This window comes from Gossypium raimondii, chromosome 10, assembly GCF_025698545.1.
Source record: "Gossypium raimondii isolate GPD5lz chromosome 10, ASM2569854v1, whole genome shotgun sequence".
Taxonomy (NCBI): domain Eukaryota; kingdom Viridiplantae; phylum Streptophyta; class Magnoliopsida; order Malvales; family Malvaceae; genus Gossypium; species Gossypium raimondii.
In genome coordinates, this window is record NC_068574.1 from 24,258,678 (window position 1) to 24,274,739 (window position 16,062).

The 16,062-nt window shown below is 32.2% G+C and overlaps 1 protein-coding gene across 1 annotated transcript; it reads right to left on the bottom strand.

Annotated features, from left to right (window-relative positions):
* Positions 1-858: 858 nt before the first annotated feature.
* LOC105775363 (zinc finger BED domain-containing protein RICESLEEPER 2-like) lies at positions 859-3,701 on the bottom strand. The gene is made up of 5 exons (XM_052622411.1): positions 3,652-3,701; positions 2,339-2,523; positions 1,535-2,276; positions 1,259-1,436; positions 859-1,164 (listed from the first exon to the last, which is right to left on the bottom strand). The coding sequence occupies exons 1-5, from the start codon at positions 3,699-3,701 to the stop codon at positions 859-861; spliced, it is 1,461 nt and encodes a 486-aa protein (XP_052478371.1).
* Between the last annotated feature and the right edge of the window lie 12,361 nt (positions 3,702-16,062).

The window sequence follows — 16,062 nt, forward strand, 5'->3', positions numbered from 1 at the left end:
ACATAAATCTTTGAATCACTACATAATTAAAAATATTACATAAGTCTTTGAATCACTACATAATTAAAAATATTACATAAGTCTTTGAATCACTACATAATTAAAAACATTACATAAGTCTTGAATTAACACATAATTGAAATGTAAGTTTTTAATATTCTCCATTTATATCTATTTCATCTCTCCAAAATATCTCCATTTGCATTAAACCTAAAAAAAGCATGAGCAAAAATTTAGCATATAATAGAAATATACGCATTAAAAAATCAAATAATATAAATAAACGAATAGATTATAAATTAACAAGAATAAGATAATAGTAAGCATACCCTTCAACTCACGAAAGCTCATGAATCTAGGGTAGGCTCTAATGCATTCCAAGAAATGTCTAAACATTGAATCAATTAAATAAGTAAGAGTGATATGGTAAAAAAATTGAAACTATTAAAATAAAACAATAAACATACCATTTTCAATCTTGTCAAGGTCTTGGATTTGTTCTTCAATCTTTTTTATGTCTTCTTGTGATGATGGTTTTCGAATCCAATCTTGAGTACACACAAGAGCTTGTACAATTTTAGGAGTTAAAGAACTCCTATATTGATCAAGCACACGTCCCCCGGTGCTAAATGCAGACTCAAGCAAACAGTAGAAACCGTATACCTAACACATCTCCGCAATTTTTGAAAGAGTGAGAAATCTAGGGTCGTTCACTTTCCAGCACAATAAAATATCAAAATCTTCAACAAATTCTTCATTAGCCTCAGCTAGATATTTATCCAACTCAAATGTTTTATCCTCACCACAAATTTCCAACTCACGCTTTTTATACAAAGCTTGCATTTGCCTTTTCATTTTTTATTGTGGTTCACCAATAGAAACATGTGTTGACACACTCGATTGGCTACAAGTACTATGAAGTGGAGGCTTATACTCATCAAACAATTCATACAAAGATTCCTTCAACTTTTGCTTCATTTCACAAGCTTTTTCAGAACTAGACATTTCACTAAATGCAAATTCAAGATACTTTAGTTTTTGTCTAGGATCTAAAACACAAACAACAAACATGAGCAAATTCATCTTATCAATATCACCCCAATACTTATCATACTTCTCTTTCATCTTGATGGCCATAACATTGAAATCGATATTACTATTTAACTGAGCATCTCATAAAAGAATATCAATTTCAGAAAGTTCATCAAACAAAATTATTGGACGTGACATATGAAGTGCTAGATATACGCAAAGTGACTTCATAAAAGTGTTCCAAGAAATCCCTCAAGTTTCTAAAATTATCCCAATCATCCACACTAGGCCAACCCTCTCCCCTTTCAAGTTCAGCCGTAAAGTTTATATCTTGCTCCTCAAATCTCTTAAAAGCTCTCTCAAAGTTCTGAGCAGTGTCTAACATTAAGTAGGTCGAGTTCCACCTAGTACAAACATCAAGACACAACATCTTCTTGCACTCTATCTTTTCCACCACAACACACTCCTTAAACTTTTGTAATCTAGCTGGAGATTGTCTCACATATTTAACAGCCCCCTAACACGTTCAACAGATTTATTCATTTCCTTTAAGCCTTCAACAACAATCAAATTCACAATGTGTGTCATGCATCTCATATAAAGATATTTACCATTTTGAACTAAACCACCTCGAGGGTTAAATTTCTTTCTCAAATAACCAATAGCAACATCATTTGAACTTGCATTATCAACAGTAACAGTAAACAACTTATCAATCCCCCAATTCAACAAGCATTTCTCAATTACCATCCCAATGCACTCACCCTTATGACTAGAAATTGGACAAAAGTTTAAAATCTTTTTATTCAATTTCCAATCATTATCAATAAAGTGAGTAGTGATACACAAATAATTAACTCTTTGCAAAGAAGTCCATGTGTCAGTAGTTAAGCAAACTCTAGAACAAGAACTTCTCAAAAGTTGTTTTATCTTGACCCTTTCATCTAAATACAATTGATAAACATCCCTAGTCATAGTAGTTCGTGAAGGAATATGAAACCTAGGACATGCCACAAACATAAATTTCTTAAAACCTTCACTCTCAACAAACTTGAAAGGTAATTCATCAATCAGAATCATTTGTGCTAATCCTTTCCTACATGCTTCTTGATCAAATCTCCAAGTTGAAAGATTCCCTTCCCCCCCTTCAACTCCCTTTCTAGGTAAAACTAGTTGTCCTTGACTAGTGTAAACAACATTACTAGGATTTTTCTTACATGAACCAATATGAAATTTCAATGACCCTGTACCATTTTTTTCATATCACAACAAAATTCCTTTTCACAATAATTACATTTAGCCTTACTTGCACCCTCACTATTAATAAACTTAGTGAAGTGAGACCAAACTTCTGACCTTTGAGGAGGGGCTTTTCTTTTCCCGGACGTAGTCCCCTTTGTTTGGATTGAAGCTCCAACCCCTGAATTTTCAGAATCTATCGAAGTAGGAGGTGTAACACTACCCTCAATAGATGTTGGTTCGGTTGACTTTCTGCAAGAAAAAAAGTATATAATAAATTAAAATAATACGACAAACTTGGGGTCAACTGTCAAGGACAATATTAATGCTAAACAATTTTATTCTTAACAAAAAGATCTGAAATAATTAATTAACCAAATAATTTAAAAAGAGAAAAGAAGGCCACAAAGATTATAATATGATGATATAAATAAAGAAAAGCAGTTGTCTCGATTATGATAATAATTCTAGTCGATTATATATACTTTTTTATGAAGTAATCGATTATCATTATTAACAAATAAATAAAGTCATGACGGATTTAAAAAAAACAAAGATAAAGAAAGATGGTAAGAAAAGCAACGTTTAAGATAAGAACAAAAGAAATAAATATGTTTCCCCAATTGAATATTAAATCATCATAAAATAGTAACACAATTTCTTAGACGTATAAGTATAATATTCTACATGTATAAAAATGTAAATTCTCCGATAGGATTTGCTATAGGCTTTGGCTTTAATCTATGGAAAGGATTAAGTTTAGTATGAAAATTGTTATTATTTTTAGTGGTTTCTCCTTATTTTAGATAATTAGTTGTGGTGTATTACTTGAAATAGCTTTTGGAGAATAATCATGAAAAGAGGGTAAGCTTCCAATTCCTTCCAAACAAAAACTTTATTCCATTTAATACACTACATAGTTACAACCTAGTGCTAAATGTTAAATGTATTTCATTTGAACTTAATCAAGATCATGTATCAAACAGACAAACATTCGTATTTTTTTAAAATTATAAATTCCAACACTCAATATTTAATAAGTATCCATGCATCATGCACGTTTAACCAATCACTAATTATTATAATTAAGTAATTAATTCCTTACATAAACTATTGCAATTTGCATGACTTTAGAACCTAATAATGATGCAGAATACACTTAAAAAGGATCTATATTGTAATTCTCACATCCCCCATGATAGTTTAAGTGCGTTTTCAGCCTAACCCATTATTTTTCATCAGTAAAAATAACTGAAAATGTCAGCCTCTCTCTTCAACCCTTAGCCTATCAACCTCCTCCGTCAAACCTGGATAATTTTTCCCTATAAATAACAGTTTTGCATGGCCCTAAGGTTTAAACAAATAAGCTACATTACATACAATCTCTGCAATGTCTTCTTCAAGAGTTGCCTATTAGCCCTTACTTTCATTGTCCAAACAGCTTTTGGAGCTGACCCTCTTTTCCATTTTTTTCCATTAGAAAAAAACGAATACTATCTATATCAGTCAACTACAGAGTACAGACCCATTCAAGAAATTGGAAAAAAAAGAAAGGGAAAGTAGAAGAAAGCAAACCTGGCTATTGGTGTGGTGGTCCAACACTGACTCGGCGACTCCCGCGGAAGAGAAATAGTGTGTGAGTGAAAGTTTAAGTGTGTGATTTAGGGTGGGATTCGACTGAGATTGAGAATATTAGGGTGGGATTTAGGGCTAGGGGGTTGGGTGTTAACTGTTAAGTGTGTGAGTGAAAAGTGAAAACTGAAAGTGAAAGGGAGGGGGGTAGAGACGTAGTAGTCGGGCTGCTGCAGTGCTGCTGAGAAATGGGCATTGGACATTAGGTTTAAATTTGGGCTGGATTTAAATTTAACTGGTTTAGGCCCAACCCTGTTAATTTCGGTTTACCCAAATTTTTATTGGTTAACCGGTCCGTTTCGAACCGATTTAACCGTTAACCGAACAAACCAAAAAAAATTAACCGACCCCCGACCGAATTTTTTTGGTTCACAGACCGATTAACCGAACTTAGTTGGTTAATCAAAAAATTTCATTTTTAACCGACTAATGCACAGCCCTACTGGAGAGCCAGTCCGGAGATCTCAATGGCACTCCAGCCTTTGGCAGTGGAGTCGCTGCATATAGTGGTTGGAATTTTTTTTTGTAAAATCAAATTTTTGTTTAAAAAATCATTATTTTTCTTAAAAATCAAAACTTTATTTCAAATAATTGAGAAAAAATCAAAACTTTGTTTTAAAAATTTTAAACTTTTGTTTTAAAATGAATAAAAACATATTTTATTTTAAAATATAAAGTTTCTCTTTAAAAAACACAATTTTTCTTAAAGTTCAAAGCTTTTATTTTGAAATAGTTAAAAAAATCAAAACTTTGTTTTAAAATTTAAACTTTCCTTTAAAATGATTAAAAAGATTTTATTTTAAAATATAAACTCCTTTTTTAAAAAACCAAAACTTTGTCAAAGATCAAACAAGTTTTTAAAGGAAACCTTTATTTTAGAAAAGGGAAGGGAAAAGAACGAGATTTGTGGGGGCTCCTAAGGGCGAAGGACCGACAGTCCGGTGATGTCCCCTTCATCGGAGCCCAAAACTCGATCCCTCATGACATGTCTATGGCAAAAAAAAAAGATAGAAGAAAAGAAAAAAAAAAGAAATACAATGCTTGTTGTTATTTCTTTTTACCTTCTTTTTAAGAACAAAAATATGATGAGCGTTTTTTTCTTTCATTGCATTTCATGTATATATATTGTTTTTTAATCTAGTTTATTTGTAAAAAATGATAATAATAATATTTAATAATAATAGTAGTAGTGATGATAATAATAATTTGGGCCCTTGACAGGCCTAAAAAAGAAAGAAAAAAAAAGAAAAACAAATCTCTCAAATTGACCAAAATCAAATGAGCTTTGAACGACATAAGGGAGAACAAAAATTTAAATGTGCCTCTAATTGGGCTCGAACAAAATGAGTGTCAACAAAATAGGCCCTAAATGTTATTTCTTTTTACCTTTTTTTTAAGAACAAAAATATGATAAGCGTTTTTTTTCTTTCATTGCATTTCATGTATATATATTGTTTTTTAATCTAGTTTATTTGTAAAAAATGATAATAATAATATTTAATAATAATAGTAGTAGTGATGATAATAATAATTTGGGCCCTTGACAGGCCCAAAAAAGAAAGAAAAAAAAAGAAAAACAAAGGTCTCAAATTGACCAAAATCAAATGAGCTTTGAACGTCATAAGAGAGAACAAAAATTTAAATGGGCCTCCAATTGGGCTCGAACCAAATGAGTGTCTACAAAATAGGCCCTCAATATGACATTGTTGATGAGTGTGAAAGTGATTGTAGCAACAATTTTTTTTCAAGGTTTTAATACAAGACGCATGCATCATACTGCATTCTTGATATGTTGCTGAAATGAAAAATATTTTCTTAATACAAAGATAATAATTAGTGAATCTTTATTTTTTTTTAAGTTCAAATATGTCTCATACTCCTCTTGTTAGCATTCTTACTGAGAATAAATTAAATGTGCATAACTTTTGAGAATAAAAACGGAACTTGCTAATAGTTTTCAGCTATGAGAAACACAAATTCATTCTTGATGAAAAATGCCCTTTTGAAGGTCAGCCTAAAGTAAGAAATCACTGGAAAGATTCTGACTTGATTGCTCGATGTTATATATTAGTGAGAATGAGTAGTGTGTTGTAAAAGCAACATGGGAATTTTCGTACTTCTAAAGAGATCATGACAAATTTGGAGGATTTGCTCAATGGCCAAGTCGTATTGGCTCGACAATCTGCTATTACAAAATTGATGAATTCTCAACAAAAAATGGCACTCCAGTCAAAGAACATATGCTTAAGCTTAGGAGATTCTTTGTGGAAGTGGAGGATAATGGGGCTGAGCTAGACGTGAACATGCAAATTGAAATATTGTTCAAATCCATAACTAAGAAGTTTGCTAGTTTTAGGGTCGCTTACAACTTAGGGAACAAGACACTTACCTTGAGTCAGCTCATTAAGGAATTACAATCCTATGAGTTGATGTTGAATGGTGGTAAGCCGATTTAGGAGAAACTTGAGGAAAAGTTAGCTGTGGGCCCATCGTCTTCTAATGGGAAACAAAAAGCTAAGGGAAAGAAGAAACCAACTAAGTCTTCGGTTCCACCTCGTGTGGATAGGAAGAAGGCTAATAAGTCAAAAGATTCTAAAAAGATCAAATGTTTCTTCTACAATAGGAAAGACCATTTTAAATCAAAGTGGAAGGGATATTTGGATTGCCTAGCTGAAAAGGGAAAATGTATGGAACTCTTTGTAGTTGAAGCTTGCTTAGTAGAAGAACCAATTAACAACTGGGTTATTGATTTTGGAGCCACTAACCATGTGTGTCTTTCTTTACTGCGGTTCAGCGAAACGAAAAGTCTGCATGATAGGAAAATTTTGTTGTGGACTAGAGATGGGAGCTATATGAAGTACTGGGAGAAGTTAGTTTACACTTTGATAATTTTAGGAAGATTGTTTTAAAGAACGTGTTTATGTACCTCATTTTAAGAGGAATTTAATTTCTGTAGATGCTTATTTTATGACTGTTATATCGTGACATTCAACGAAGGAATTGTTATTCACATAAATCGTTCTTTAATCTATAATAGATGGATGAAAAATAATCTCTACTTTTTCAAACTAAATAACTACTCGATACTTCAAACTGGAATAGTGAATAAAAAACTTAAAACTTGTCACTCTAATGAGAGATAAATATGACATTTAAGGCTTGGTCATATTAACCAAAAAAGAATCACTAGACTCATGAAAGAAGGTCCCTTAAGTATGCTTAAAGAAGTTAGTCTTCTACAATGTGAATCTTACTTGGAAGGTAAAATGACTAAGATGTCTTTTAATGCAAAAGGTACAATGGCCAACCAACCTTTAGAACTTGTGCACACTGATGTATGTGGTCCCATGAGCATCAGTGCCCGTGGAAGTTACGATTATTACGTGACTTTTATCGATGACTATTCTCGATATGGATATGTGTATCTAATGCATCGCAAAAGCAAAACCTTTGATAAATTTCGAGAGTTTCGTGTAGAAGTGGAAAAACTATTAAGTTTACCATAAAGAATCTTCAGTCTGATTGAGGTTGGGAATATTTGTCTGATGAGTTCTTAGGATACCTCATAGAGAATGAGATTTTATCCCAATTAACTGCATTGAGCACTCCATAACAGAATGGTGTAGTTGAGAGAAGGAATAGAACCTTGCTTGACATGGTTATTTCAATATTAAGTTATTAACAACTTCCTACTTTCTTTTGGGGATATGCGATAGAAACGACTCGCTATATTATGAATGATGTGCCAACTAAGTCTTCTTGTAAGACACCTTATGAATTGTGGCACGGAAAGAAACCCGCTCTAAATCACTTTAGAGTATGGGGTTGTCCAGCACACGTTCTGGATAAGGATGCAAAGAATTTGGATGTATAGACAAAATTGTGCATGTTTGTAGGATATCAAAAAGGTTGTCCAGCTAGTTATAGTCTTGGAATTCGAATCCATAGGGATTGAAAGAATAAAATGATAACACTATCTCAAGCTTCATACATCAATAAAGTACTGGAACATTTTGTAATAACTGATACAAAGATAGGTGTTTAGCCGATTGGACTAGGTTTTCATATTTCTTTAGATGATTGTCCTAAGACAACAAAAGAAAGAGAGCATTTGAGTAAGGTTCCATATGCTTCGGAAGTTGTAAGCCTTATGTATGCGATGCTTTGCACATGTCTAGATATCTACTTCGCAGTAGAAATGGTTAGTCGATATTAAGTGAATCTAGGTCTCAAGCATTGGCAAGCTATAAAGCATATATTAAGGTATCTTGAAAGAACCACAGATTATATGCTTGTGTATTCTGGGGAAGACCTTACTCTTGTTGGATACACAGACTCAAAATTCCAAACTTACAAAGATTTGAGGAAATCAACTTTAGGAAATATATTCGTTGTAGGTTGTGGAGCCATAGTATGAAGAAGTGTAAAACAAACTTATACTGTTGACTCTACTATAGAGGTCGAGTATGTGGCTGCTTCTGAGGCAACGAAAGAAGCAGCATGAGTTCAAAATTTCTTAGCAGAACTTGAAGTTATTCTTGGTATGAAAAAAAAAACTATAACATTGTATTGTGATAACAATGATGCAATAGTAAATACCAAAGAAATGATAAGTCATAAGAGGACAAAACACATTGATCGGAAGAATCACTTGATACAAGAGGCAGTAGCCAAATGAATTGTAGATATGATGAAAGTAGCTTCTAAAAGTAACCTTTCAGATCCGTTTACTAAGACTCTTGTAACTAGGAGTTTTAACAAACACGTCGAGGTATAGGAATGCAAAACATAACACATTTACTTCACTATTATTTGAACATGTCAGTGTTTTTTCATATTGTATTAAACACATCAGTGTTTTCTATTTATTTGAATGATAAATAAATAAATAAATTTAATTTCACATTTCACTATTATGTCTTTGGTATTTATGTCTTTTATATTTTGCATGCATAGCGAAATTGTGACAAACAAATATTAGCTCATTGATTGTTAAAGTTCAAACTGAAGATAAGTAACATTGTAAAGAACGTTTACATTACGAGAAAGACACCTTACTTTAGTAGACAATCTAAATGAGTTTGTAATCCTGTAAAAGAATCAAAGTGAGCATTTGATTCAAATACTGAGAAGAATTATTATGTTGTCTACAATTCCAATTGGAGAGATGGCTAGTCTTGGCAATTAGAACAATTGAATCCATGACTAGAGACATAGATGTATTCATTGGTAGAATGATACATTAGACTGGACCCAAGATGAATTAATTCACAATCCATTTGTGAATTAATTCACTTGTGACGTTCATAGCGTGATTTACCTAAATCTTGAGTTAGTCACCAACCATGCGTATGCAACTCATGTGTTTTGATATAAGTGGAGGCTTATGCTTTAAAGATGATAGAGCCGATAACCGATATGTTGGGTGCATAACTTGTGTATTGCATGGCTTTACTAGCAACAATGGAATTCATAGCTCAATTAAAAAGTTAATGATATCCTCTCATTAGCATTGTGTAGATTGATAAATATGAAACGTGACAATAGGTTGCTTGTTCTCGAACAAGCATTTTATCACAGTCATTTATTTATAGTCATCATATTAATCATTAAGGATACACAATGGTGACAATGAGATAAAATAGGATTGTATTAACTGAACAGATTTAACTTAAAGGAATCAAGGATATCATATGAGGGTAACATATACATGAAGATGTTATTAGACAAAATAGTTGGATGAATTGCTTTCGTAAAGAGTATACAATAAGGAGTTTTCAATTATTGTACTTCTTGTGGATTGACTTCACGATTAAGTAATTGTGAATTATCGGTTCGATGCTTTTGGACATAATTATAATCACTAGAGCCTAATTGTATATGCCTAATTGATCCTTTCACTAGCTCAACAAAATCTCAATTGGACTGCATTTGAATGAGAAGAAAATTCTGCAACTTTGGAAATAATTTAATTGAGTCTATTTATTTGATTTGGAATTAAATTAGGTGGTTGTGAGAATTGTTTAACTAGAGAATTTGATTAAAGAATTTTCTTGAAAAATTAATTTTGAAAATGTAAGTGATTTTGGAAAACATTATTGTGATCAAGTAAAGTTAAATTAATCAAATCAATTAAAATTAATATGATATTTTTGGAAGTTAATTTTCAAGTTAGACAATTGGCCCGATGGGTAATTGAACTTGAAAATTGGACCTCAGATCGTAAATTGGGCCCGAGAGCCCAAAATTGAGACCAATACCCAAAAACTAATCGAAATGGGCATGATATGTGAAATCGAGTCGACGGTCCAACTAGTGGCTAGATCAGATCTGTCGGGTCGTCAATGACCTAGACCAAACCGGCAGCAGCCAAATCGGCTCAAGGTGTCGTAAGGGTGTTGCACCTGCATCACCGGACACAGTGGTGCAGATGGTTGCAACAGCGATGTCCCAGTGGCTAGCGGTGGTTGGTCGTCGGTGGTTGAGTAATGGAAGAGTTACACTCCTATTGAGACTCTACCAGAGAATTTGATTTTAGATTAATTATTCCAAAAATAATATTATTTTGATAGTTTAATATTAAATTTAATTTAGTACTTATCTTAATAGTGTTTTATTAATTTAATATTAAAGTTTTATCTTTATATTAATTTAATATTTATCTACTATTTTGATAAGATTGAATATTAAATTTAATCTAATATTTTTCTTGATAAAATTATATTAATTTAATATTAAAGTGATCAAGTTTAATCATAGTTGAACTCTCTAAGCTCTCCCTATATAAAGAGAGCATTGGGTCATTATTTTCACACACTTGAATTCAAGAGAAAGTTATGGAGAAAATTTTCTAAAGAAAGTATTTCAAAAAATTTCTAGAGATATTTTTTGATTTAAAACTTGACCCAAAAGTTTAGAGGAATTGCAAAATTACTCCACTAGTAATTTATATGAATTTTTTTTGATCCGAAGCGATCCTATACTTGGTAGACGTGAGTTTGAGGATAGCGGAGAAGACTACTTAGTCAAAGTGCTGGTCCTAAACGAATAAAAAATATACAATTTTAATTAAGTATTTATTATTTTAGATATCACAACCGAAATATTGATTTGGAAAAAAAATCAAAACTTTAGTTTTTCCCTAATTATATTTTCTGTTGTATTTTCCAAACCCGCTTTTCCAACATTATTAATGAAGGTTGTAGGTCTTGTTCAAGAACCTTCTCCCATTCAATATTTTAAAAACATGCAATGTTTTTTTTATCCCAAATTTCAAGAATGATCATACAATAGTCCTAATGACATTCTTACCGAATCTAAATGACATGCTTCCAATATATCCATGGCATGCTATAACAATTTTATAATATCCTTTCATAAGAATCAATAATTCTTAAAACAAATAATTTTGATTCTCCGCAGTTTTTCTTTTAAGGGAAGAATTGAAGAAGTGAATTAAAACTATTCACCAGGTAGGGCCCCACAAAAGGGAGGTGAGTCAAATTTGACCGCTTAAAAACCAAGCATTTCCTAGATAGAATCAATCCTAGAGATGCACCTTCTTATTACCACAATTCTCACAATTATTGAATAACATAAATAAGTGAATAGAACAATACAACAAATGTATTTTCTCATTATGACACTTCTTATATTTAATCGGTCAACGATTGATCATCTCATATATATATATATCATAATTATAACATTACATAGTATTATAAAACAAATATATAATGAAATAGATAATTAAAATTGCCAACCAAGGTTTCCATGGTTCTATTTATAGAAAATAAATGGAAAAGTTACACAATTTTTCACCACAAGGCATTCCTTTGGTCTTTAACCGCCATCGTATCTTTTACTCTCCATGGACTTCTTTTGGAAAAACTACATTTAAGTCCTATATCCGTTTACGGCTCACAAGAATTTTATGAATTTTAAAAAATAATAGCCCTACATGGAGATGATAGTTCACGATCTATTCCCTAAGCACCACAACCATTAAAAAAAAACAATTATATAACAAATATATAATATCACATCCATTCCCATATATAACTCAAAACACGCATAAGATTTAAAGAATGTCACTTTCTATGTAATCAAATAAATGAAGAAGAAGATAAATTTATTTTGGTTATCCATTTATACTTATAGATATAACACAACTTGGCTCATGATAGAACACAACCTGGCTCACGATTATCTGTTTATACTTATAGGTAGAACATAACTTGGCTCATGATACCAATTGTTGGAAAAACGAGTTTGGAAAATGCAACGGAAAATAAATTTAGGGAAAAACCAAAGTTTTAAAAATTTTTAAAAATAAGATCTTGGTTGTGATATATAAAGTAATAAACACTTAATCAAAGTTGTACTTTTTCGATTCGTTTAGGACAAGCGCTTCGACCGAGTAGTCTTCTCCACTATCCTCAAGCTCATGTCTACCGAGTGTGGGCTCGATTCAAATTAGAAAAATTTTCACAAAAATTACCAATGAGGTAATTTTCCAATTTATCTACAATTTTGGGTCAAGTTGTAAATAAAAAAATATCACTAGAAATTTTCTGTAGTAATCTATTCAGAGGATTTTCTCTTTACAACTTTCTCTTTGAATTCAAGTGTGTGTAAATAATGACCCAAGGCTATCTTTATATAGGGAGAGTTTAGAGAGTTCAACCATGATTTAACTTAATCACTTTAATATTAAATTTATTATATTAATTTAATATTAAATCTTCTTAAATAATAGAATGTTTATCTTGTAGATAAACATTAAATTAAATTTTAATATTAACTTAATCACTTTAATATTAGATTAATAAAATACTATTAAAATAAGAATTAAATTAAATTTAATATTAAATTATTAAAATAATATTATTTTTGGAATAATTAATCTGAAATCAAATTATTTGGTAGAGTCCCAATAGAAGTGTAACTATTCCACTACTCAACCATCGACGATCAACCGCAGCTGTCCCCAGGACATCACCGTTGCAGCCATTAGCACCGTCGTATCCGGTGATGCATGTGCGACACCCTTATGACACCCTGAGCCAGTTCGACTACTGACTGTTCGATCTGGGTTAGTGACAGGTTAATAAAGAAATCAACTCATCTTAATCAAGTAGATAAATCTGACGGACTATCATATCTTGCCTCCGTCTCGCAATAATAGATAACCCATTCATTATGGTTCACTTTTAGAAACAGATAACATGTAGACAGATTCTTAAGTTTGAATCCCCTAGTTGCAGAATCATACGTGTAAGATAGTCCTGACAGACTGTCATATCTTGCATATACGAATTCGTATAAACAAATAGCTTATTCTTGGAGGACTTATCAACTGGATAATGTATTTATGGAACATAGGTGCGAAGAAATATATATATGTATATATAGATTCACATACGCGATTTTATCTCGTGGACCTCCACTGGGTTGTGCCATCTAGGCAGGTCAGGCAAATTCATAAGCACTAACTATTTTGTGGACCTCCCTGGACCATGCCATGGCCATGGACTAGCATTTATTTATACGTCCCATAAAGGGGCTCCCACACATCCCATAAAGGGCTCTCATATATTAGTGTGCACGTTTCTCTGTACAGTCCGCCCGAACCTTTGCAAATCCTCTTTGTTAATTTGAACACATAAGTGTTCCCCTACAAGGCTAGGGTCATTCACCAATTTCGGTTTGCACTTTCATGCCCTATCAGAGGAAAATAACATATCGTATTCTCTTCTCCGTCTTTCATCTCAATCACACTTCGATAACCCTCCACAACTCTACATAATTCATACACATGCATTCAAGCAATATTACTATTCATGCACAACACACATTATGCCAAACATTTCATCAATTTAACGTGGTTAAACTTATGACCAATCATGTATTTTCATATTTACACAACATGCATCACGACATAACATCATTAAGTCATAGAACAACTCATCTTTTGCATAACATTTAGTCAAACTTACTTAGCACACGATACTGAAGGTAAACGAACAACCATTTAAATTCTGAGTTCTGGAACTCACCTGGAGGTTGATGCTATGTCTATCTACTTAGCCTTTCCCTTGCTACACAAGCCTCCTTAGTCAACAAACATAATAACCATTTCAAAATTTTCAATAAAGATAATTCATCATCATAAGAATCATACTTTTCTTGCATGTAGAGGTCATTTAAATGATTATGAACGACCTCAACCAAAATAAAACAGATTCTATGGATAGCTAAAATCCTTAACTTTCTTTCATTTTCTTTAATCTGTTAACATAGGAAGGTTAAGAAGCTTACTAACTTGATAAATTATCAATTACTTATGCACAAAATTTAGCTTCTTTTCTCCATGCAAAACATTCTTAATCTTTTTTTTTCTTACAACCAGACTAGTGAAGAAGATGAAGAAAGAATAGAAAAATGAAATAATAGCACTGGAGAATAATGTCTTTCCCTTATATAGTACCCCCTTACATCCTTCACCAATCTCAAATTCAATAGCCAAGTGTACATCTATAATCATCATGTCTACCACTAAAATCTATTCCAAGCTCAAACTTATTAGAACCAAGAATGAAATCCAACCTTTTCACAACCAGTCTGTCAATTTCTCTTATTTCCATTAGAACCCACTAAATTTGTAAACTTTTCAAATTAATACCCAAAAATCATGATTCCAATTTAAATTAACATTTCGAGGTGTGACAACATTGATGATAGGAAGAGTACATCTGGTGGTTTCTTCTTCCTTGGATCAAATTTGGTGTCATGATACAGTAAGAAGCAAGCTTCCATCTCACTATCCACTACAAAAGCTAAGTACATTGCTGTGAGGAGTTATTGTGCACAATTGCATTAATGAATCAAATGATTAAGGATTTTGGTGTTGATTTGGACATGGCTACTGCCTTGTGTGATAACACAAGTGCCATTAATATTTCCAAGAATTCAGTACAGTACTCAATGACTAAACATATAGACACAAGACATTATTTTATAAGGGAATTGATTAAGAAATGGGATGTTGGCATTAAGTTTATGTCTACACAAGATCAACTAGTTGATTTGTTCACTCAGCTATGAGAGGCAACTAGATTTGAACACTTGAGGACCTCAATTGGTGTTTGTCGAGCCTAAGTGACCCAGACAAGTTTTGGAAGACATCTAAATTTAGAAGTTTGATGCTATTTTGAAGAAGTATATTTTGGGTTCAAAAATTTGTTAAGGAAGTATATTTTTTATTCACGTTTCTCATACCAAATCGTGGAGGGAAAAGTGGTATGGAAAAAGTGTTGGTGACCGTGCAATACAATAAATGAGGAATTAAAAATTGAGTTGATTGTATATCCAAAAAGGTCTTTAAAGGGGTTATGCAATGACGTCTTACCTATTCATATTTTCCATAAGCCATTACTGATCAAGCATTTATTCTCAAGAGGCAATTTAATGAAGAAAATCTTTGGATTTATTTATGTGACATTATATTGGAGATAATACGATCCATCTATGGAAACCAATCCTTGGCTTTTGAAGATTGGATTAGATTGGAGTGAGCCAATTAAGTTCTTGGAATGTGGGGATTCGATCAAGATTGCATTACTGAATTTAGAGAAATATCTTCGATTGATGATGCTATTAATGTTTATATTATAATAGTTATTTTTAAGGAGTTACTTTCTATTCACTTAGATTTTATGTTAGGAAGCTGAAATTTATATATGCTTTGAGTCTTGGCTAGGTTTGGTATGAGAGATTATGGAGTGCTTTCTAGTTTGTTCATTGAGGAACTGTTTTTGTGAGAAAGTGCAAACTATATTGAAAACATTATAGAGTGTTTACTACCCAAGCTCTCAAGGAGAGGATTTGGATGTGAGTGTTCTAGTTTTTAGATACAAATGTGAGATCTCTATATTTGGGGAGTGATAGAGTGTGAACCGATTGTTGTATTTGTGATTAAAGAAAGTTGAATTACTCACTGAGCTAGGTTTTGCCAATATAGGGAAATCAAACCGCATAATCAAATCCTTAGTGTTATTTAGTTTTGTTTGCACCAATTTTTTCAATGTTAAGCCTTGATGACCACTATAGTCAAGCACTTCCATTAGACTTTTCGTATTAAGCAAACAATAAACTTAA